The following is a 25,592-nucleotide window of genomic DNA, read 5'->3' as shown; positions in this document are numbered from 1 at the left end:
CATTACCTAGCTTTCACAGAAGAGTCTGGAGTTAAAAGAATTTTGTAAAGACATTTATTCCACACTCATGAGCACTTAACTCTTCATGACATAAAGCCAATCTCTACACTAGGCAAAATATTCTGTATTTGTTTCTTGTAGGGTTTTTCTCTTCCCTCTCTGAAACAGCAAATACTTGCCCCTGTCCAAGACCTAGAAATGTACAAGGTGGTCTAATTTTTTCTGACAATACTACATTCTTTTAGGGATCTCAAGATTGGTGTTTCCAGTGCAAATTTTTCTACGTGTAAATATATGAAAAGTGATACAATGAAATACTTTGCTAGGCTGTGCTAGCCTGCATTCCTTGAAACAAAATTAGGGTTGAATGAAACTTAATAAGGAATTCAAGTGTGTTAATCCTCACTCAGCAAGGCAGTGCCTGATGAAATGCCAAGTGGGCTAATGCAGCTTCAGAAAGTTCTTTCAAATTCTACATATCTTCTCTTTCACGCAGTAAAGTCAAATGAAGCTAGATACAAAAAAAATAGCACTCTGCAATGGTACTTTTTACATGCTGGTGGGAGTGACTAATAAATGAATGTCCATTTAATCTCTCACAACATTGCCTGTTTTACACATAAAATATGGATCTACCTCTCACCTTCCAGCTGTTTCAGAATAAACTATGCCCATACAATTCTTGCAAAGTATTGTAAAGTGCAAGTACAATTCATAGATATTGCATAGGATTGAATAATTAAACACAATTGCATGCAAATATTATAACCTGTTATTTAGAAAGACGTGCATTAGAGGAATATATATGTAACTCATTCCCAAGATACATCTTATTACCAGTACTGAACATCCTTTGTTAGCTGATAAACATTAGTTACCATTCTACAGTCAAGGATATGGATGCTTATAGTTTCATCTTGAGTTTGACTAACAATGTAGGATGCTTCTTTGAATAAAGCCAAATGATTTCCATCATAGGTTACAACGCTCAGATCAGAGAAAATTGTGCAACGACCTAAGAAAAATAAAAATAAAATAAATGTATTTTCTAACTTAATAATGTATTTTCGAATTTATGTTACTTTCTGTAAATACTACAAAATAGGAAGATAAAATATTGAGTTATATAAGATTAACTTCTTTGCTGTACAGTTTAACATATACAGCACATTTTCAGCTATATGTCATCACCTTTGCTTGCATCTCTGTAAAGGGACAGCAGAGTCAAATCCTTCATGTTCTAGTGGGACAATCTGCAGTCCTCTGCAATCAGTTACTTTCTTACAGTTCTTGCCAGCACATTTTTATAATTTTTACAAGCCCTAAATTAGCAAAAACATGGATGGCAGTGGATCATGCCAGATCCTTAGTTCCCCTTTAGTCTTGTTCCTGAGGGAGCTCTTGTTGCACATTCCCTTCTTTCCAGGCTTACTGCTAAAGTTTTTATGTTTCAAATGGTTTGAAGTTCTACTCTTAGTTATTTCGTATTCTAGATTGTAAGTGGAAATTTGCATTGCTTATCTCTGCATTCTTTCTTTGCCATTATGGATTAAATTTAATTTTCTTTAAGGTTTGGATACATCCTGCCTAATTCTATGTAATTGAAGGGAGTGACTACAGTACAGCTATGCTTCTAGAGTCCCCAGGCTGTTAACAGTGATGGTTAATGTACTCTAGGAGTCTTCTCATCCTGAAGTATATATACAATCAACCATAAAATCCACTGGCTATATTGACTATGTCTCCTCTGATTAGACAGAACACAGGTCTAAGTCAGGCAAGTCCACTGCAGATACCTAAAGCTGGATAAGATATTCATTTCACATTAAAGGAGTACTTTGATTTCATTTAATTGGGTGTAGAACTACATTTGCAAATCACATTTGACAACAAATAACCTGCACAATATGGATCTTCTTTTTCTACGCCATGGTTATAGAAGTGTTAGTTCTTAGCCTTCTTACATATGCGTTAAATTGTTACCTAAGTTCATTTGAAAAGTACTGCAAAATTAAAACTTACATGCACATTCCCACTTTGGGCAGCATTTGTCCCCATTCATTTGAGTAGCAAATCCTAAAACTCCACAGCTGGGTTGAGTTGCATTGTATGGGCAGTTCTGCGACTTATTAACTTGGATCAGCTGTCCATCCAAGCAAATGTATTTTATGCATTCATTCTCTGTGATTGGCTAAGGCATATTTAAAAGACATAGGTTACCATTCTTATCAAGCTAACATTACAATATCGCAGAGTATTTGCTCAAAAAGGGGCTCACATTCTTCAGGTACAGAATACTTATGGTGGAAGATTTAAGTGAAAACCATCTTTGAAAATCTGACCATTCTGAGGACAGTTTAAAATTCAGTCCTGTTGTAAAGGGCAGACCAGATTTTTTTTTTTTTTTTAACTTTAAAATAAAAGGAGTTGAGAATAAAAAGTATGGAAGAACAGAAGAAGGAAGAGTAGGATCTGTGGGAAGGAGGGCTACATGACAGAAAAATATTATTGAACAACATAAAGAACTATATTTGGCAAAAATATTCTTGTAACAATCATACTCAAAAAACTGAGGCCCAAAAGTGCATTATAGCACTTATGAAAACCATTATGCACAATTGAAGTTACCCAGACTTAAAGATATAACTGTGAAAATAACAGCTTGCCCTGTTTAATGCCTATATTTCATATCCTAAAGATCAAAACATGTCTCACAAATAATGATTTTATCAGTGTGTAAAAGTAAGCTAGATATATTCAAAACCAAACAGATAAATATGTATAATGTTACTCACTGTACAAGTCTGAAGAGTTGCTGTTGCTGTAGGCAACATAGAAGTTGATGTTGTGACTCCTGACATGGCTTCAGCTGTTGACAATCCATCAGAAAATGTTGTAGTCAAACCATAAAGTGGTTTGGTAGATAAATAGGCAAATGAGGAAACTGACGGAGCTGTTGTGACATTTGAATGGTCAGGTATCATTACTAGTGAACTCACAGAAGGTGTTTGTATCTCAGATGTTATTCCAAGTTTCGAAGTTTGTGTAGTACTGGCCAATGATGCAGCTATAGAAGAAGGTTTTGGTTCAGAGGATGAATGTACGGTGGACAGTACTGATACACTTACATTAGAAGGAACTGCCGTTATGTTTGTGAAATATGGAGAATAAAATGTCTGAGGTATTTCTGAGGTAATGGTAACACCTTGAGTATGGACAGGTTGCATTTCTGTCATTAATTCCAGCTCTACAGATTTTTCTGTATCAGGGGACATAGGCTCTTTTGCTTTTGAAGTAATAGAAAAATAGGTTGGCTTCACAGAGGTTGTGATGGATTCTGTTACAGCTTTTGCTTTGTCTGAGGTTGCTGATATAATAGTGATGTTTTGCTCTGTACTGCTCATCACTGAAGAGGCTGAAGCTGCAGCTGACGTATGGACCGCAGCTGAAAAGACTGTACTTGCTAGAGAAGTGGAACTGTAGGCAGTGGTTGAATGTGTGACTTGCTTTGGCAACACTGCAGTTTTCTCTGTAGCACTTTTACCCATTGATGTGGATGCTGTTGAAATCACAGGGGTGAAAAAGGCACCTACGGATGACTCACTGCCCATCATGATGGGAAATTCTGTTGTTTCTGGTAACAAATGTGAAGAGGTCAGCTTAAATTCTGGTGAAACTGTTGTTGTTTCAGGTGTTTGACTTGAAACAAGTGATTCAGTAACTGAGGACTGCCATGTGAATTTTACACCAGTATCTGCCTTCTGTGTGGAAAATGAAGGAAAGGCGTCTTTTTTAATGGTTGAAGAGGAAGTTGCAAGCACTTCTGGTGAAGAAGGGAGAATTCTGGTACCAAAAGTCAAGTCAGCTGTTTTTCTAGCTGGGACTGTAGACTGTAAAACAGAAGTTTTTGGCACATACAGCTGTGTAACTGAATCAGCTAAATGTAACTCTTTTTCAGTTTGTAAAATAACTTGTGTAGGACCTAATGAGGTACGTAACACACTTGAATGAATGCCTTTAGGTAGGAAGGTAGTTAAGGGGGATGGGGAAGTCAATTCTACCACAGCTTCAGTTGTGCTTAATAGAATTTGTGGCTGATCAGTGGGTTTTGCTAGAGTTTCTGCAGGATGCTGGTAAATTGGGGTAGTGCTTAGGCCTGTCAAGGAAGGCTTAGAAGTCTGATGAGCAAGTTTTGTATCTATTTCAGTCAAAAAATGCGGTATAGTCACAGCCTTTGTGCTCTGTGCTGGAAGTTTATCTCCTGAAGATGTTTGTTGAGGGAAGGAGGCCACTGAAGATGGAGTAAAGGATTTCTGAGCTGTAGAAGCAGTAGATTTTACTGTATCTGTTATACTTTCGACTGTAGACTTCAATGCTGTAGAAACTACTTTAGTTTCTACAGGGTATTTTGGTGTGGTTGTTACTTCCAGTATTATTTGTGTTAAAGAAGGTAAAGAAACTGATTTATCTGATAGATACTGAGAGGTGGAGAAAGTGTGAGACTTTGTTAATGGAAGTACAGCAGAAGTGGATAGAGCTGATTTTTCTTTGTCTGTCATTGCTTTGGTTGTTCTATGCTGAATGCTGAATTCAGAGGATGGAGAGAATGTAGCGTAAGTGGTATTTAAAATGGCTCTGCCTGGCAATTTGTCATATGATACTGTTATTGGACTTGAATGTTCTGCTATAGTGGATAAAGTAGAGGAAGTCAGGAGTGAGGAGGTCTTTTCTGTTCCTAACATAGATTTTGTTATAGTTGTTCTTGGATATAAAGAGATGGGTTCATGGGATGTACGTAGTGGACTGAGAGCTGTCAGTGATGCTTCTTTTCCGTATGTGGGTAGTGAAGGAAGAGAAAGATTTAAAGTGATTAGAGAGCTTGATGGTGAAGAAGGGAAAGCAGATGGCTTTCTAGTGGAGATGCTAGCGATTCTTTCTGCTTCTGATTCTTCAGGCTGTGTGGTTAACAATGTGGTTTCGGTTGCACTAAGGAGAGTACATGGAGATCCAGTGAAGGACGTTGTTTCATCTGACTCTCTTTTTGTAGCTATGAAAGGAACTGTAGTGGTTTCTTTTGATGAGATAAAGGTTTTCTTTGCTGACGTGGTAACATTACCTGAATATGCTGAAGTGCTTGTCTTCACTGTACTTAAAACCAAAGGTGATGTGTATTCAGTAAATGTTTTTCCAGAAAACAAAGTTGATTTTGCTACTAATTCAAAAGGCGATGTTATTTTGGATGTTACCTCAATAGACAAAGGTGTCACTCTGGTAGTCTCAGGCAAAGCAGGATATTTAGTGTACAGTGTAGTCAAGTGCTCTGTTATGTTTAGAACTATGTGTGAGGGATACCCTGTTGTTGACACAGTTTTAAATGTTTTTTTTAATTCACCTAAAGCTGGAGAAGCGGGAGTAGGAACAGACACTGAAGGTCCTTTTGTAGAAAGAGTGGTGGATTTTTCAGTTTTAGAACTAGGATGCAGTGAATATGGAGGCAAATAGGAACTAGATGTATGCTCCACACAAGATGCTGTTTTGAGAGTTTCCTTTCCATGAGTTGTAAATGGTAACAAAGTTGTTTCTAATGATTTCTCTGGGGTTTGCAGAGTTGTTGTCTTTGGACCTAGGGTTGTAGTGAAAAGTACCCCCACAGTATCTGTCAGGTGATGAACCATTTCAATAGGAGGTTCTGTAATTGTCTTTCCTAATGAAACAGGCAGTGTGGATGTTGGCAAAAATACAGTCTTTGCACTTTGTTCTGTTGAAGCATGTGCTGCTTTGGTTGTTTCTGAAGACGCTGGTTTTAGCAAAGACAGAGTAGTGATCACAGGAGAAAATGATGTTACTGTAACTTTACCTACTGTGGTAGAAGACTGTCCTATACTTACTTCTGTCCTTTCTGAAGTTCCTGTTAGGTTCACTGGTGATGTATAGGAAGGCAGAACCAGAAGAGGTAATGTGGAATATCGGGGCTGATGTGCAGTAGTTTTTTCTGTTCTTGATTCAAATGAAGGAAGTGTAAATGTTGTCAGCCCTTCTGTTTTTACTTGTGCTTCTTTTGTGGGAAGTGTCCTCGTGGCTATTTCTGATATTTCCATTATTTTAGTTTTGACTGGCAATTCTGTTGTTCTAAGTGTAACTGGTGTCCCAGTAAAAATAAAAGTAGAAATTGGTTTGCCTTCTGATCCTGTGCTTCTAGTCACTGCATGTGTAGCAGTTACTGTGTAGGGTTCTGTAGCCCTCAATAGTTTAGTGGAACCACTGCTGATCACTTGTATCTTTGTGGAGGTTTCTGAAGTGACAACAAGAGAAGACAAGCTTACATTAGATTTTGCTGTCGCAGACATTCCTGTAGTTCTTCTCCCAAATGATGTCATTTCTGCTGTCTGTGGAGAAATATATGATGATAAAGTTATGTCTGGAAGCGTTGTATTAGTTGTTACAGCTGAAAATTTAGTTTTCCCTGCAGTTGCAGTGAATTTCAATTTTGAAGCAAGTGTTGTTTCTATGTCCTTTGTTTCAGGTACAGGAAATGAAGTTACCACTTCACTGATCACTGCCGAAGTTGTACTTGATGTTACGTGTGAAACTGCTGGTGTTTGAATGATGGGTGGCAAGGGTGGACTATCATCTGCAGGTTCAATGCCTGAAATAAGACACAAATAAATGACGGTCTGATATTTATAAATAAATTACAGACATAAAGCTAGTGGAGCTAGAAGGAGTTTACATTAACTCATTTAGCTCTGATTTTTTCACTTGCCTTTAAACTTCTAAACATCATAAAATTCAAAAATAAGTTAATTCAATCATTTGCTCCACATCTAATAATACTGAAATGTTTTATGAAGAAAGAACATTTTTCTTATTTTAAAAGTACTCCAGTTTTTTCTAAACTAAAATAGATGTTCATTGAAAACTCAAACTTTGTATAATTAAGGTCATAATTACACAAATTTAAACACCCGTATTTGAAAAAGTGACAAAAACATAACCTCAGACATTAATAAGCTAAATATCATACATAATATACATAATTTTTCAAACATACAGTCCTCAAAATACACGCATCTTTGAGTGATTTCATCCAGCAACATATTGAGAGGACACGCAGGGATGCATCCTTCCACTCTAGAAGAAAAACAATCATTATTAACTAGTTGAAGAGTATCGTCAACTATCAAGCATTTAATTTTATGCAAACACTATTAATTTATAAAGTAGTTTTGGGTAGAGAGCCTTGTTATCTTATCTAAATCTCATCATCTCAGTGTACTCCTTCAAAACATCATTACTATGGCCTACATTCTCACACAGACCTAAGCTAAAGCATGAAATCAGTGATACTCAGCCTGAATGTTCACAGGTTCAATGGTAACTGTTATCACCTAAGAAATGCCAAAGCTTTTTTGCACACCCAAATCTACATGCCACTTTTGCAAAACTTAGTACAACTTAGTACAACAGAAAATAAAAATGCAAGGACAGATATGGTTGCTGAAATGCCATAATTGAGTGTGGTGAGGCACTGGAACAGGTTGCTCAGGGAAGTTGTGAAACACAACCGGCCCTGGAGGTTTTCAAGGCTAGGTTGTTTGGGGCTTTGGGCAACCTGATCTAGTGCAAGGCATCCCTGCCCATAGCAAGGGGGTTGGAACTAGATGATCTTTAAGGCTCCTTCCAACCAAACCATTCAATGACTCTATGATAATGAAAACACAGGGGTACAACTATCTGAAACAACGTTAACAGCACTCCCTTTTACTAATACACTGTAATACCCTCCAGCATGAAAGTTACAAATATACTTGTAATTCCAAACTCTGGCAATACTCATCTAACAACTGCTGTCTAGAGACGTCACTTTCATGCAGCTGCCACAGCAATTTTTATTTCACTTCTTTTCTCCTTCACTCATCTCCTTCTACACGAACACAGATCTGCTGTACTAAGCCTACGTCTGGTCACTCATATGCTTATTATGCTGTGTATTACACAAATTACATAATTTTCCATTTGCAGAAACTTACTTTGGTACTGCCTGACAGTTTTTTCCCAAAGGATCCCTGCATGTTTTGAAACAAGGACTTGCACAGGCATCATAATGCCATTCACATGCAGAACGTGATAGATATTTGTATTCGGCATCTGAAAAACAACCAAGATCTGTTAATCTCATATATTTCTACAAACACACACACATATATATCACTAAGAAGCACAGCTAGTTCACTGCAGCTCTAAAACTTCTACTGTTTCTACCCGTATTCCCTACAAATAAAATTGTTAATATTTTTTGACTGTTTAGGTCTTTGTGAAACATAGAGAAACAGTATATTGCAGAATACTGGCTCTGCAACCTGTTTTGCTCTTTGCAGTATAAAAACATGCCATGTTTACTGCATTTACAATCACTTGAAAATAAAGCCAGGTAAGTCAGAGCTGTTGTTTTAAAAAGCTTTTGAAAACCATAACAACAATGAATCTTGTGGTTATTCAATTAAAGTGCAAAAATAGGATAAAGATTCAGTACAATTATTGCTGTTATGATCAAAAGAAAAAGCACCAGCTGGATACACTGATATAATTTATAACACAATGTATCATAACTATGGTTTGCCTGGTGTTAAAATTAGCTGAGATAGGTGTACTAACTTGTATGATGCAATTGCATTTTGAAAGCTAAAATGAACACAAATAACCAAATCTGATTATTAATCTGGTATTAGGCCAATTTAGTCTCTTTACGACAATGCATCTTAACAGTTGATCTTCTCAGAAGCACTTTAAGATAGGCATTCCAAGAAAATAATTGAAACCTAAATCATTTTGAACCTGAAATTCTAACTGGTGATCAAAGCAACTGATCATATTTTGACTTGGAAATTTTAACTGAAAAATATATATTTCAGCAAACAAAATGCTACCAAAAAATAAAACACGCTATGGCAAACTGAAACACAACAAAACCAACCAGCCAACCCACCCACCCACCCAGCCAACTTGCCTTCAGAACATCCATGCAGATAATGTTTATTGAAATGCTTCAAATCTGGATAATTGAAACCCAAAGTACAAATACAGATAAAGGAAGAGTTATACTTCAAAGTGAAAATAAACATAAGTAAGGATCAGCTATACAATGATTATTAAATTATGCAATAACTTTACAGAATGAATGTAAAGATGACAAATCAATGGACTCAATCATAGACTGAATATAAAACATCGGAGAAACAAAGTTTCAGCAAATATGGGTGCCATACATGGGGGCATATACTTGCATGTTCAAATGCATTACATGCTTTCCTTTTCACTGTATCTCTGTCCCATCTACCTGCGGAATGTTTTCCCATATCAATACTGGATGTACTCCAGTGGCTCTTCGAAGTCTGTGATTTGTGCAATCCATTTGGATTTTGGTACCTGAACTACAACAGCCCCACCTCAGCTCCTTCCTGTAGCAGCCAGGGTAGGGCATTGGCACTTCCCTTACATCTATACCTAGAGAAAAACACCACCATGACATATTTGTCCCCTCTAGACTGCTAAACGTGGTCTGAAACCTATGTGGTTCAGAGCCTGTGAACACTAGCTGCACTTGAACAATGTTTATATTAATGACCAGAAAGAGAATGCTTACTGCTTAGGAAGACTTTCAGTTTTGGGTCCTTGTAAATCTTTTGGCTTTTAAGTTTTGCTCATCTTTACTGATACAGAGACTAGTTCTTTTACACCTTCCTGGTGACACTCATCTTTCCCGGAAGATCCTATGAAAACATTTTTCCTGCAATTTAGCAGCATCTGCACTTACGGGTAGTTACTCCTCTGCAATTATTAACCATAAATGTCTTCCTTTTTAGTACAAATAATTCTCTTAAATCAAAGGTATAAATCAAACTCAGACACCCACACCCTTATTAGAGTAAGAGTGTGTATGTTGCCATCTAGTGTTTTAACACTTTTAACAAGGTTGTCCTACCCAGGGACATGGTGCTGCTTTCAAAAACATGACTCTTAATGACAATAACAAATGTATTTACAAAGTTACTGTCCTATACAGAACTAAGAACACTTCCCTGAATTAATCTGTGAACCCTTCTTGTGAAACTAACTTAAATTATATAAATCTAATGGAGGAAAGGAATTATTTCCATATATTTTGGAATGTATGAATGACTGATGCATGGGGTTTTGCGTTCACTGTCAGGTCAGAGTAAAAAGGTTTAAGGACAAATGTATATATGACAAAAAGAACGTATCTGAGACCTACTGGAAGAAGCAATCACTACCCATAGTAACAACCAGCTATCACACTATATTCTAGCACAGTCTAGGAAATCTCATTCATCAGACTACCTTAGACTAGGTACGGAGACAGATCCGTAACTTTTAACTCACCAGTAATCATAACAGAAGTTTCAAACACAGTAAAGGCACAAGCTTGGTAGAACACATCTGACAACCTGATGAAGAATGCCAGTTTCTCAATTTATCAGAACAATGATCTTGAATTAACACTTGCAACTGCTGGGCTTAACACCTTTTCTCTCATCCTTCATATGAACTTCATCTTTTATGAAGTGATTGTCCCATTTCCCTCAAGCATTCCTAGAGATTACATTCAAAGAGTTTGCAGGTGTTGCATGCCTTGATAGGAAATAGCAGGGAACTTGTATATAAAGGCATATAGCATTTGCTGAGTGCGTCAAGAACATTGCTTTCCATAAGGAACTAACAAAATCATGCTTTTCTGCAAAATTTCTCCCTGATTCTGCAGAACAAAGGACAGACAATAGATGAATTCATGAACCTTGTCATAAAAGAGGTTTTCAAAGGAGAGCTGTAGAACCAATGGGCGCTTAATTTTCTAGTCAATGGATATAAAGGTACTCAACATGCCATACAAAGCTCTATTAGTTTTTTGTAGTGTGTAAATTGCATAAAAGAACAGACCAGATCACCACAGCAAGAGCTGAATATATTCCATGAATTGGTTTCCAGTATCTCCAAAGTTTTCAGTACATCTCAAGTAAACCCATCAGATAAAGTGAAATACATGCCTTATGAATTATGGGAAAATGCCTCTACATCATTAGACAATTTTCAGCTTATATTAATTTATTTTTTTTCATCATATTTTAACCTTTCACTATTGACAACATCACTTCTGGAATGCCTGTGCAGCTTAAGGACCTAGCTGATCAACTGTGCTAGCCACCATGAAAAACACACAGCAAGACGCAGTTCCTGCTTACAAAGTTTATGCTAAATAGAGATAAGGCAGAAAATGAACATGAGATGAAACAGGCAGTCTTGTTCTGAACTACAATGAATTCAAGACTAAGCCAAGAGAATAATAAAGTATCCCTAAACCAAGGTAACATAATAGATATTTTTGCCTCTTTTCACTACCTTTGTATATAAACTATGACCCTAATACTTACAGTCACTGGGGTAAAAGGAAAAGTAGCAACAATAGCCTCTAAAGCCATTTAAAAATGCCTCTTCCTAAACTGAGGGTAATACTCCTTTCACTCTCTGTATTGATTTTAGATGCCAGACAGAACTAGAGTACTGCTCTTCCCATCACAGAAAATACCATTGCTCAGAAACTGGATTTCACCAGTGCAGGGCATGAATGCTTTATACTACTCAGGAGGCTAATCAGCCACCTCCACTACAAGTTTCCCATTTTTTTAATACTCAAATTCCCCCAACCAGCAAGCAGTAACACGAGCTTACTGTACTCTGTGCAACAGTACTGTTCACTCACAACAAAGGAATGATACACAGTTTACAGACAACGAGTCAAGATTCTTGTATCAGGTGTGATTTCCTCAAAAAGATTTGCTATGGCATTTGAAAATATCCATGTACCTCCTGGTGAAGTCTCTCAGCATTTGTCTTCTATTTAGTGACAGAGCAAATCCTTAACAAAATGATGAAGTATGCCCTGGATGGCAGTCGTTCCAGTCAACATGCCAGCTGAGCTTACATTTATAGAATCACAGAATCACAGCATGATTTGGGTTGGAAGGGACCTTAAAGCTCACCCAGTTCCAACCCCCTGCCATGGACAGGGACACCTCCCACCAGACCAGGCTGCCCAAAGCCCCATCCAGCCTGGCCTTGAATACCTCCAGGATGGGGCATCCAGAGCTTCTCTGGGCAACCTGTTCCAGTGCCTCAGCACCCTGAGTAAAAAATTCTAAAATTCTAAATTCTAATCTAAACCCACCTTCTTTTAGTTTAAAACCATTCTTCTTGTCCTCTTATTCCCTGACAAAGAGTGCCTCCCCAGCTTCCCTGTAGGCCCCCTATAAGGTCTCACCAGAGCCTTTTCTTCTCCAGGCTGAACAACAACAACTCCCTCAGCCTGTCTTCATAGAAGAGGTGCTCCAGTGATCTGATTGATCATCATTGTGGCCTTCCTCTGGACATGTTCTCTTACTTCCACATCCTTCTTGTGCTGGGGACCCCAGAACTGAAGGCAGGGCTCCAAGTGGGGTCTCACAAGAGCCGAGCAGAGGGGGAGAATCCCCTCTCTTGCTCTGCTGGCGACGCTTTTGGTGCTGGCTCATGTCATCATTTTTTTTATCATCAATTTATTCTCATCATTTGTTACTCTCATTTATTATTCTAATAATTTATTTAATGGCTTTAAACTAAAAAAGGGTAGATTTAGACTGGATATTCAGAAGAAATTCTTTATTCTGAGGGTGCTGAGGCAGTGGAACAGGTTGCCAGAGAAGCTGTGGATGCCCCATCCCTGGAAGTGTTCAAGGCCAGATTGGAGGGGGCTTTGAGCAACCATTTTTGGTCTAGTGGGATATGTCCCTGCCTACGGCAGGCTGGTTGGAATTAGGTGATCTTTAAAGTCCCTTCCAAACCAAAACATTCTATGATCCTATTTTACCTAACAGGACCTGAGCATATAAATTGTTATGGTACTGTAGAAAGCTTTTGTATGAATGTGCCTATACACTTTGCCAACCCCATATGTATTTCTCTCACATGCTTGGACTTCAGAGAAGCATTTATGGTCTTCATTCTCTGTGGCTTTCAGATTTAATTCTGTGGTAATAAGAACAGTTAGTACTGTAGTAGAACTACTACTGTAATCCAATGAAGAATTTTAATTTTATTTTTTACCACTGACAGATTGTGGTGTTCTGTTGAGTCACAATTACCTTTCTTAGTACCTTGGCCACTTTGTGTGTGTGTGTGTGTGTATTGACAATACCTACTGGTCACAAGTCCATCCCGCCATTTTTTATATTGATTTCTACCCCACAAGAACAACATTTCCCATTGTCAGAATAATTTCTTGCTATGTTCAAATAAAATCTATTTACTTGAAAAAAAAAAAATTAATTGTACTGACTTCAATAGAAGGTTGTATTTAAAATAAAGGTTTTTAAAACTATGAAAAAAATAAAAGTATTTAAACATTCCTTCTCATCTTGTACCTTTTTATTTTGTTACTTTTCCCAAAGATTTCAAACAATTTAGAAGGAAGAAAAAAATTCTTTAGAATTCACTCTATTTATAACAGCAGCAAAACTCTGCTTAGTAACTCAGATTGCCTGTCTCCTCAGTTACAAGTTTAGTAACATGAAATACTATCTACCCACTTAACACATACAAACTACCAACAAACTCTGCCCATGACTTTCAAGTTTCTGCAATGAGAAATGTAAGCAAGTATCACTGAAAAGAATGAACTTTGTGCCTAGCCAAAACATCACTGAAAACAAAATATAATTATCTACCTTTCAAATACTTCAGCTTTAGTTTACTATTATGCTGGTGGATGAATATAATCCTGTTAACGTAACTATCTAATCTCCTCCTATTTATTCACTCAAAAGCAGGAGGTCAAACATTTGTCTTTGTGGTATAAATGGGAAAGATGTTATAATTCTCCAGGAACCTCAGTTTAATTCCAAGAGCTACTCAGCAGATGTGTTTAGGGACATACCCGGAATTTGCAGGTAGAACAGCAGGTGCTCAGCATTATCCAGTCCCAAGCCCTAGGTCATGATCTTTGGGACTGGCAAAGCATACAAGCTCAAATTAAACTTAAGAGCAATTCAGCATAAGTAAAACAGGGCATTTAAAAAAAAAAAAAAAGAATTTTATTGATGGAAATGGGTATGAGTAAACTGAAGGTAACTAGTCAACTATATCATGTACAAATCTGACTAAAGACGTAAGAGACTTTTGTAAAAAAAAAAATTAAAGAATTTAATTTTCAGTTTTGTACCATGTTTCTGTACCATATTATATCTGTATAAGATACATACACTGAAAACAAGCAAAATGCCCTGTATCAAACATTGATAAATACCTCTGTGTGCAGTGTGCATATATCTACTGCATCTTGATATGTTAATTTTATCTGAAAATTCTGAGACAGCCCTTACACTTAGAGCAAGTTAGTTTTTTAAGCACATAGCTAACCTTATTAAGAACTTCACCACATGATTTACATAGTGCAAGTTACTTACATTTTTATAGTATATACAATATTAACCCACAGTGATATTAAAAGAGTAACACATCTTATAATAATTCTGTGAATGGTAAAGGCAACCAGCTTCAGAACATGATTTAAAAAAAAAAAAGTAAGGAAACTGTAGCTATATCCATAAAAAGATCAATTCCTTACTTCCTCTAATTTCTCAATGATATCAAATGTGAATTTGAAACTTGACATCTCTGTCTCTATTGTTCTGGTCAGACTAAGTGTATTCTTTCAACTGAATGCATAACAAAGCAACCTACTGGCAGTAAAAATTCCTGCAAAGAATGTAAAATCTATTTTCTTGTGACTATAAATATTTCCTTGTTACTATACATACTCTAGATACTCAAATTCAGTTATCAACTCAAACCCCACAATGTTTGTGGGAACAGGAGAGCAAACAAATCTAACTATAATGAAACAACTCAATTTAAAAACTGAGGTGACTATTCATGGAAATACTTCACAGTATTAGCCCATCCTATCTGTGTAATTTATAGTCAACGTATTTGAATGTGACAATATTTATTGCTATGAAACTGGAAAAAGTGACTCGTCAGCTGACTTTAAACAACCACGTATCTATTGCTGTGGTGATCAGGTCATTTAAAATTCTTCCTTTTGAATGTGCGTCACAGAGCATGAAGAAGTCTCATGAGGAACTTTCTGGCCAAGGGGATTTACTGGGCCTATTATTCTGCTCCCGATATTTATCCTCTGATTCCGCAGGAATAGCTGCTCCCAGTTCAAGAGTTTCTGATCTAATATGCAAAGCATTTACAACAGTCAGCAGGAAATCCAATATGCTTTTGCCTGTGCTCTCTGGAGCTGGTGTAACTTTTCCATTAACTTAAACAAATGCTGCTGTATTTTTAGACCGTGTAATTACCCTACATCAGCAGGCTGGGCCTTGTGAAACTACACTGGAGAAAGATTCGAGCCCTGTGTTTCTCTGCTTATAAAACTCTGAAACCCAAGCCCTCGGATGTGGTGATTAATGAAATGCCTCTAGATAATTTGATCTGATCCCACTTGCTGAGGTAAATTGTTTTAGTTTTCCATTGGCATAGATAGGATTTTTTGGTATAATGACTGGAAGGTAAAGACTTCACACTTGAAAAGACATACCACCCTGTGTTAATGGATGACCACTGAGAATTGGAACATGTTTTAACCTTCTTCATTCCTTCCTCAAAGATAAAAGACTAAGGAGATATTTTTGTTATGTCCAAAAAAAGGTCTTTGCCTGAAATACTGTATGAACGCCCTGGTAACAGCATTAGCTCTGTAATTCTGCTGTTCAAAAACCTCAACAGCTCTGCAATTACAAGCATTTGTCAAGAGGCAACAGGCATTTGGCAATGACAAAATCTGTCATTTTTTCTGAAGTTGGAGTGTGCCAGTCAACAGCTGCATTAGGCTGTCATCATAATGCACCACAAAACATCAGCAGATTCACAATGCTACCATTAACACTTTAATTCAATGTTTTGATAACAAGAAGCTCCACGAGGCATACAGTTGGCCTCTTCTGTCACAGAAGTCAACGCCTGCTTCAGATTTGACTATGCCAAGAGATTCAAAATGGTCACTATAAAACATGGCCAGGCCATGCTTCGTCTGTTACAACATCACGTTTTCTTTTTTTACTTGTAAAACAAAATTTTGGTTTCAGAGAATGAAGAACTGGTTTATGAAAATTGTGTTATCAAGAATACCTATTAAAACACTTTTGCTACACCAATAAATGAGTTACCAATATATTTAAAGTTACAGCACAGTACAAAGCGTTAGAACATAAAAATAATAAACACTTATAGTGATCTGGGAATTTTATGTACTGCACAAAGGCCAGTAGGTTTCAGCAATCAGTAGTTGTCACTGAGGTTCACAATAAAGTCACATAGATGCATTAGAAGTATCTGATATATCAAGACAAACTGATAATACAATAAAGCATTAAATAAATCATTAACTAATACAGCAAATGATAGTTTCATGAACAATCTTCTTTCTTTTATTTTACAGTCCAGTATAACTTCTTGTATCTCATTCCTGATCTGTAAGGCCATCTTCATTTCAGCACATGGCTCTCGAGTTTGAGAGTATGTGAAAAGAGTTATTTCCTGTTATTTGTTTCTGTTACTAATGTAAATGAGACAGAGTTTGATTAATTATGGACTTTTTAATGCATGGTGTTTGTCACCAGTCCTTATGGCAGCAGATTCTACATCCTACAGTGCCCTAAGAATGTTGCCAACATTTATGTTCCTTACATCTCTGCGGAATGTGACTACTGTTAGGGAACAGGAATCTCTCAAGAAGGTAGAAACAGCCTCACAGCAGTCTACATTGCATATTCAGAAGCTGCAACTGTCCAAGAAACTTTAGAGAAACAGACATCTGGATCCCCAAGAACAGGCATCTATCACCACTTACATGGCACCTGAAACACTAAGGGATAACATCACAGAAGGCACAGCCTCTGTGAGTGGGTACATGAATAAGGTCAAGGTGTTTTTCAGGTGAAACAAGGTTTGAGAGGTGTAATCTATAAGCATGTCCTTAGCACTGGATAGCATGATTTATAAGGCCACAAAGCTTACAATGAGAATGCACTGTACAGAAAACACAGTCAGAAGGAAGGGAAGAGAAAACATCATCTATAGACCTTAACTTATAGACACACATTCAGTTTTTTTTTCTATTCCCTTTGTGAATCCATTATTCATCAGCACGAATTTTCTATTCCTTAAGAATTTCCTCACAACCCACAAAGCAAGTATTGCACAGAAACTTTGCTATAGTCTATGCATTTCCAAAACCAGTTGGCAAATACAGTGAAGTTGTGTGGGTATTTAATGGCTTGTGACAAGAAAACAGAATCTCTTCCTTACTACAAAGCTCAAAGAAGATTTTGAGCCTGTCACAAACAAATTATCCACAGCTTCCAGTGATGCTGGGGAGAAGTAAGAAATGTAGTCACCTCTGAAAATATCAGTACCAGTTAGCTTACATTTCCATGGGAAACAAACTGATGTTCATAAAATACAACTTTAATTACCTACCTACTAGTTTAAAAAGGATTGACAGTCTGAATTCCTCTGAATGATGGTACTTCAGAAGCTCAACTGAAGATGCAGAAATGTGGATGAAGTATCCTGGTTTTGCAAATGATTCAAAGGAACTGTAACCAGAAAGCCATGTATTCTTGTGAATAACAAATGTCGATTTGTTGTGAAACTCTTCGCTTTTTTCCCATTTAGAAAGAACGAGGGTATTGTTGGAGGACAACTGAAGAAAATAATTAGGTCTCTCAGCTGTTTCAAATGAAACCAAGTTGGAATCTGAAAAAGAGACACAGAACTCATTTAAATGCCATAATATACTAAAGTCACTCTGATGTAACATACTGCTATCAGTAGCATGGGCGATGAAAACTGGCAATGGCCTTACAAGTGAAAATGCCCTGAATCTTTTAAGAAAATATAATTATATATGGATTTTAAAGTCCTAGATTCTGATGAACACTTGGTTTTCCAAATACACTACACATTAAAACAGGATTACAAGCAGATTAGGACATTTGCCTACACCAGGACAAAGGAATATAGCCCAGCAGTCAATTAGAACTTCAGTTTACAGCCTTTGCTAACCATTTATTTAATAAAAATGTAAACTTCACCTAATTAGCTTTGCAAGTTATGCTTGCTATCAGGAACTCATAGCTCAAGAGCTCAGCTTTTCATTAAAAATAAATTACAAAAACGTATTTTGCATTCAGCTTACAGATTCATGTATTCATTTCTAAGCAGTCAGCTCTCCAGCCCTTCCCCCAAGAAGGTTTACAGCAAAGCCTGTTTTTTGGCAAATGTATCCACATGATACCTTACCCTTAAAACAGTACTGCTGATTTCAAGCAAGCCCCTGTACGATCAATTGCAGAGAGGCAGATTTTGAGCCTGTTATAGGCATCTGTTTCTTACAAAATTACTTCGTTCTGTTTTGCTGTAAACTCTTCTATTCTGTTGAAAAAAGCCATTAAACTACTGTAAAATCAACTAACCCTCCAGACCTGGATAGCATTTCTTGGAAAAAAAAAAAAACGCACAGAAAACAAATGATCTCTATTAAACAGATACTCTACCAGGTTCTTTTATAACATGTACAGAAGATCGGCTTGGTTTTTGAGCATAAAAATTTTGACTTATTTGAAAAACATAGTTGCACTTGTATCTTTTTAATAATTGCCCGTAGCAAGTAGCTATTTGTTAAGCAATGACAGACTCTCAGTATGATTTATAATACCTGCCATACAGCCAATCAGTTTCAAGATCCAAAATTTTCAGTGTCTATGATTTGTCTGAAACTGATGAAACATATCCATTTTTCTGAGGTAGTGAAGAACCAACAGCAAAGATACATAAATGAAGACATGGATATGAAAAATACAGCATTGATTTTACAAACTCCTCCATGGCCAAATGATGAAACACCATTCTCTTAAATTGAACTATAAGGTACAAATTCCACTTGCCAGGTTCAATTTTAAGACAAAGATTTTATACAGGACTAGAACAGTACGACTGACCTTCCCTTTCCAAACCTAAAATGAATGCAACGTACAAGTCTCAAAACTATGACTAATAAAAGCAATCTGGCCCTGGATATTCCGTTACAGGAGTTCTTGTGTCAGTTCTATAGACAACAGTTACATGCTTCTCAGTTTTTCAACTAACCCCTACCCCTTTTTTTTTTTTTTTTGATTACACAAAGACAGCCACCTTCAGGCTGTCCAAAGACATGATCAGTAGACTATAAGCAGTAAAATTATATTGAGGCTTCAGTACTCTGTGGGCAGTAAAGTTGGGTATGCAGACAGCTATAGCATTTAATCAATGTCACAAAGTGCTGAATATATTCTTGTAAGTCTTCTCGACCTGTCTAAAGGTGTGCAAGACTTATTTTGTCTGCTGAATAAACAACAGATGCTTTCACTGGGAAACTTAATTCAGGACAGGAAGACACATTCACAGCACACACCTTCAGCTCAAGTTGGAGCCAATGGCCGTCTCTGTACAAGACATTAAGTGATGGTGGCAGACTGAGTGAATTAGAGAATACTTTTCATATATCACCTCTTTCCCATTCTTTTCCATGTCCCAGTTCTGCCTGGGGAAAGGTGGAAGGAGCAACATGTATCTGAAGCACTGGGCTACAATACTGGTTTGGGGTTTTCTGAAGGTTGGGGTTAGGGAAGGATTGTTAGTTTTTCAACTAAAAGTATCTGTTTCTAAAGCTAACATTATGTAATTAACACCAGCCAAATCAAAACTTTGGCAGACAACATTAAGGTGCAGAATCAGCTGACATGAAGAGAAAAGATTTTTTGACCCAGGCCTGTAATTAGACATAGGCTAGTATTCAAGGAGAGAATGTGCTCTGCCTTACTTAAGCCTCTACATTACAGGGACTTTACCGTGTGATTTGGGTTTATAAAGTCCTGAGGTAAGCATAAAGCTCACTGCATGTCCATCTTCTTGTCTCACAGGGAAAACAAAACCATCCACCAGTTTCACTGCCAGTACAAATTTCCCACCCAAGTAGCTGACCAGTTTGTATGGGCCCTTTCCCAGAGCTGTGGAGAAAAAAAAAGCCAGAATTACCTTTCATGCCAAATATCACACATGCTTGAGTTCTACATAACAATATAGCACATGAAGAGAAATATATCTCTCTACTCTGAAAACTCTAGGTGCTATATGCTAAACTGTAATGACAACCAAAAAAAAGTCACACTCTTTTAGAAAATACCCGTTCTCAAAACTATCCAAATTACCTAGACTCAGGACTGAAGAGTTGATTCAAGTCTCAAGACTTGAAGACTCAAGACTTCAAGACTCCAAACTTGAGACCTGAAGACTCAAGACTTCTCAAGATTCACCATTAGCTTCTCCTTTTTCTCCTTCTCCTCTACTTCACTAAGTTAACTGAGTCATCCGTTAATTGATTTAGAAGTAAACAGTGTTCTACAGACCATCCTGTGATGTAAATTGTTTACTTGTATGTCTCTACCAATTCTTAATATTATATAAAACCAATTTTATTAGTGTCCACAGTGTGAGGCATTTTGCAGGAAATAGTTTGTTGCCGTCAAATATCAAAGAACTCCTTGAACAAAAAGCTTGACATGAGTCAGCAGTGCGTACTTGCAGCCCAGAAGGCCAACTGCAGCCTGGGCTGCATCAAAAGAGGAGTGACCAGCAGGTCAAGGGAAGTGTTTGTCCCCTCTACTCTGCCCTTGTGAGACCCCACTTGGAGTGCTACATCCAGGTCTGGGGCCCCCAGCACAGGAAGAATGTGGAGCTCTTGGAACGGGTCCAGAGGAGGGTCACTAAAATGATGGCTGGAGCACCTCTCCTATGAAGAAAGGCTGGGAGAATTGGGGCTGTTTAGCCTAAAGAAGAGAAGGCTCTGGGGTGACTTTATTGCAGCTTTTCAGTACTTAAAGGTGGCTTATAAAAAAGATGGTGAGCAACTTTTTACTCAATCAGATAATGACATGGACAAGGCGGAATGGTTTTAAACTAAAAGAGGGGAGATTTAGATTAGAGGTTAGGAGGAAACTTTTCATTCAGAGGGTGATGAGGCACTGGAACAGGCTGCCCAGAGAAGCTGTGGATGCCCATCCCTGAAGATGTTCAAGGTCAGATTGGATGAGGCTCTGGGCAACCTGATCTAGTGGGTGGCATCCCTGCCTATGGCAAGGGAGATGGAACTAGATGATCTTTAAGGTCCCTTCCAAGCTGAGCCATTCTATGATTCTATGATAACACTGGGAAGCATGACAGGAAGAAATCAGCATTGCAAGTAAAGGAAAGGGCAAATTTTACCTATAAGTAAAAAAAACAAAAGCATGTGAGGTTATCATTTCACAAATCTCACAATGCCACACTCCTTCAGTTAGTTCCAAGTTCACAGTATTTTGAAATGATTTTTGTAAACTCCTCTGTTAAAGCCAGGCATTTTAGACCACACTTGGGCAATTTATCGCACTACTGTTTTACCCACAAACCAGGATATGGCAAGCATCCAAGCTAGAAGTCTCCCAGAACTTCTCAGCTGATAGTTGCAGTTAATACCATTGACCCTCAAAATCTGTTCAAACAGGTTAAAAATATGAACTGCAATTTGCAGCTTGCTCTTGTATTCTGTCTCTCCCTAATCTTAAAAGATATTAAGAGTTTTGAAATGCTAAGGAAGCTGCATGTGGTATGAACATGTGGCCCATTAGGACACAAGCCCATGCATAGATAAACGTGTACAGTGATATTTGGTTACCTTTAGTGCAGGGAGCTGAAAATTATTTTTAAAATTACTTAAAACATATATTATTCTGGATATGTTAATATAAATTTAAGTTTTAGATCTCTATTCTGTTCAAAACTTGAGAAAAAGCTACCACCTGAGAATTTCCCCTTATCAAAGACAAAAGCTCCTGCTTCTAGATTCACGAAAAGAAAGTTACAAAAAATTACATAGACAAAACCTCTCTCTAAAAGAGTTTCTTAACCTTCCTGTCTCCAAAACTAAGTAATTTTTGGCAATGCTACTGTATTTGTGGTAGAGAAGAAAATTTTTTAGCACAATAATTTGTTTTTCCCACTGGCAGCTCTGGAACATCCTATGTTGAGTATTTATGAGCTGGATTAGCAAACAGTGGGAAGATGAGAAGAAAGAAATACATGTTATGCATGTTTATTGTAAACTTTTCCAATGTACAATCCTCCAGTATTCCAAGTAATTTGTCAGTGAGAATTCAGCAACAAATAAAACTAATACCACACTTCAGAAGTGTATGTTACCATCCAGCTTCACTACTAGCACACGCTACTGCCACAGATGTTAGAGGCACTGCCATTTCCATCTGTTACAACTGCAAGATTACCTCGTCTCAGGCTGTATTTCATTTATAAAACAGAACAGAACAGAAACTTAAAACTGCAATCATCTCCTATTCAACTGAACTCTTATTTAAATTAATTTAATAGCTTAAATAGTGATTTAGCTAAAATTCCACTGCATTATCAACTTGAACCTACTCAAAATCTTTTCAACAGTATATGTATCAGAAATGGTAACTTCTTGGCCAGATAGCTTGGGGCTGATATGTTGCACAAGTCTCTCCTAACTTAGACTCAGTTCTTCTCCAAGATCTTTTTTGGGGTAAGCTGCTGCAATATGGAGTCTAATAGACGACCAGAATATCCTGATAGACATGCTTCTATGTAAGCATGATAAAAAGAGTTATAGAATAAATAGCCGCAGTCCTGATCATTCCTTATATCAGGCTGGCTTGCAGTGCTTACATCTATGCCATGTCTAACAATGCAGACACTCTCAATATAACTTTAAAATAGTCTGCATAGAGATTCCAGTGCTACCACAGTAGTACAGAAGCACAAACGGTATCCAGTACAAATTAACCACTGAAGTTTTACTCAAGCACCTTGTATCAGTTTTGCACCTCTCTCTGTGATCCATCATAATACACCAGCAATACCTGTTGCTCAGGAATTTAAAGCTAAGTCAGGCATACCTAAATAGATAGTTCAACATTTAGTCACAAAAAGTTGAATTATATTAATAACTAGCTCTCTCTGGTGGCTGCACAGGGGATGAGCATTGGTTTAACAGAAACAACAGGTATCAAGTTTTGACTGCAGTATGCCTTAAGCAAGGAGTGCCACTAGTACTATGGGGCTGAATATTCTATTAATTACTTAATTGTTATCCATAAACACAGAGCAACTGACATAAACAGACATGGGAAAGACCCATGATCTACATTAAAAGGATCGTGAAATTAAAAGCCTTTGGAAAAGCAAAATAAATGGGTAAAACAGATTATTTGTTACTTTAATAATATATCATTTGCAACTGTTTTCATCAACACAGTATTTTTAAACAAAATACTACGAGTAATATAAAGAAACCAAATATTCTATATTCTTATTATCAGATCCTTTAAGACTTACCTTTGTTGAAATATTCACAATCATAAGCTAAAAAATAGAAAGAAAAGAAAGAGCAATTGCACGCATTCTGCAGATAAACAGGTTTTCCATTACCCTTTATTTATTGAGTTGTAAATCAACTATTTGGCCAAGCTAGATCACACATAAGCATTTATTCAAACATTAATTATTGCTAAATATTTATTTCACCACACTGATTTAAATAAAACATTACTTTCTATCACAAATCCTAAGCTTACATATCTATAGTTGGCTTTTTGCGACCTCTAGTGGCTAAGGCTAAACTTTGCTCTTCCCATGCTCACTTTAAAACACACGCATGCATGCATCATTTCTATCAAAAATTATGAGTAATCCTCTTGCTCTAGAACAAATTTCATGTGACTCTGAGAAAGCTGCATATTCTCTATGTGCCACTGCAAAGCTAGAAAGATAGTTGTTTGTTTCCTTCCATTCTTTCTTTCTTGCCGTCTTCCATTACATCTTTGCAGAAATGACTGTCTTGTGTTAGGCATTTGCACCAGGTGCCATAGAAAAATGTCTCAGATTTTTATTTATTTTTTTTTTTACAACCTCTCAGCACTGCTGAATGGGGATAGTAAGGTAATTATAAAATCCTGCTTAAAATCCTTTATTTTATTTTTTTCCTTCGGAAGACTTATCTTCCACATTTGTACTGGGGGCAGCACTAAGGCACAGCTATGTTTCCTGGACTCTGTTAATAAGTGCAGCCCTCCTGAAGATGAAAATCACATGAACTATTAGCTGCAAAAGTTATGTTTGAGGGATGTCCTGCATGCAATATCCTAATATCCATTTACCATGATGTCTCCTTTCACATCATGGGACAAGGAAGAAAATCTAGAAGTGCATCACCCACCAATATGGAAAGAAATATGCAATCCAGCTAGACAAAAATGAGCATGGAGATCAGTGAGAGGCACACACTCATCTTTCTACCCCACAGCCACTCATGCTGTAGCTCTGCTAATTTGTCTTAAGAGTTTCATTCCTGGTTTTAGGGAACTCAGTGTGTTTGATTTTTCAATAAGGGTCTCATGAATACAGTGGCAGCCACTGGCCATGCTTGTTAAGTAAACTTACGACACACTCTAGGGGACCTCCAGTCTACAGAAACTCCATGCTGGCAACACTGATGGGCATATGCTGACACACTTGTACAGAAACACTCACAGTCACCTCCTTGGTTACAACCACAAGTATCTGTCAAGCAGTTTGAGTAAAACCAGGTGACGTCAATCTGGAAATATAAATATCACTAATTAAAAATATTCATACAGACACTGGCAACAATCAGCTCAAAGCTGCAATTCCTTCAAGATTTAACGTATAAGACTTCTATTAAAGATTTTAACTTACATGTCTTCTTGAAATACAAGAAAAACAGTGTATTAGAACATATCATAAAATCTTGTATAGTACTCAGTAATAATTAAATCAATGACCCACTACAAACACGCAGGCTGAGATGTTAATGTGAGCTCATTTTGCATGGCTTTGTAGTATTTAAACCATAATAAACTATACAGAAGCTTATGAAATAAGAGAAACTCTTTCTAAACTGACCACAAATAAATATATCCCAGAAGTGTTAATAAAGCTAGATACATGTAAAATGTAAGAACTAATAAAATAGATGGAAAACTTTTCCCATGAGAGTGGTTCATTCTCTTCATGTAATTAGGCAATTTTATGGGACAGCTTGTGATTTTCCCCTCAGATTACTCTGAAGTCTTGTCTTAAGGGACAAAATTTCAAAGAAAACTGTCGACGCTAATTTGCTTATTGAACTGTTATACATTCTACATGGATTTACACTTAAATATTTATAGTCATGAGGAACACAACTGATACCTTTTACAGTGAACTAAACCAATGTTTTATTAATACAACTTTAACATTGCGTTCCCTTTTCCTCCAAAATAATATTATACAAAACAACCCTGCAAGATTCCTTGTTGTCTTTCATGAAGAATCTCCTTTCTCCCTAGGAACCCCTTTGA

General features: G+C 37.1%; 1 protein-coding gene across 5 annotated transcripts in view; it reads right to left on the bottom strand.

Moving 5' to 3' along the window:
- The window catches only part of OTOG (otogelin), a 107,819-nt gene that overhangs the window by 25,516 nt on the left and 56,711 nt on the right, over window positions 1–25,592 (bottom strand). For 3 of the 5 annotated variants that reach the window (XM_066997390.1, XM_066997389.1, XM_066997386.1), the window contains exons 30-38: window positions 24,673–24,829; window positions 23,569–23,595; window positions 20,010–20,168; window positions 17,599–17,877; window positions 8,031–8,148; window positions 7,052–7,131; window positions 2,796–6,646; window positions 2,023–2,191; window positions 879–1,015 (exon numbers count right to left, since the gene is read on the bottom strand). In XM_066997390.1, the coding sequence (XP_066853491.1) occupies window positions 879–1,015; window positions 2,023–2,191; window positions 2,796–6,646; window positions 7,052–7,131; window positions 8,031–8,148; window positions 17,599–17,877; window positions 20,010–20,168; window positions 23,569–23,595; window positions 24,673–24,829 (4,977 nt within the window). The remainder of the gene's footprint in view (window positions 1–878; window positions 1,016–2,022; window positions 2,192–2,795; window positions 6,647–7,051; window positions 7,132–8,030; window positions 8,149–17,598; window positions 17,878–20,009; window positions 20,169–23,568; window positions 23,596–24,672; window positions 24,830–25,592) is intronic. The other 2 variants (XM_066997387.1, XM_066997388.1) reach the window with 2 other exon arrangements.

Source organism: Anser cygnoides, chromosome 5 (genome assembly GCF_040182565.1).
Source record: "Anser cygnoides isolate HZ-2024a breed goose chromosome 5, Taihu_goose_T2T_genome, whole genome shotgun sequence".
Lineage (NCBI taxonomy): Eukaryota > Metazoa > Chordata > Aves > Anseriformes > Anatidae > Anser > Anser cygnoides.
Note: the sequence above shows the minus strand (reverse complement) of the source record. Positions and strands in the feature narration are given on the sequence as shown.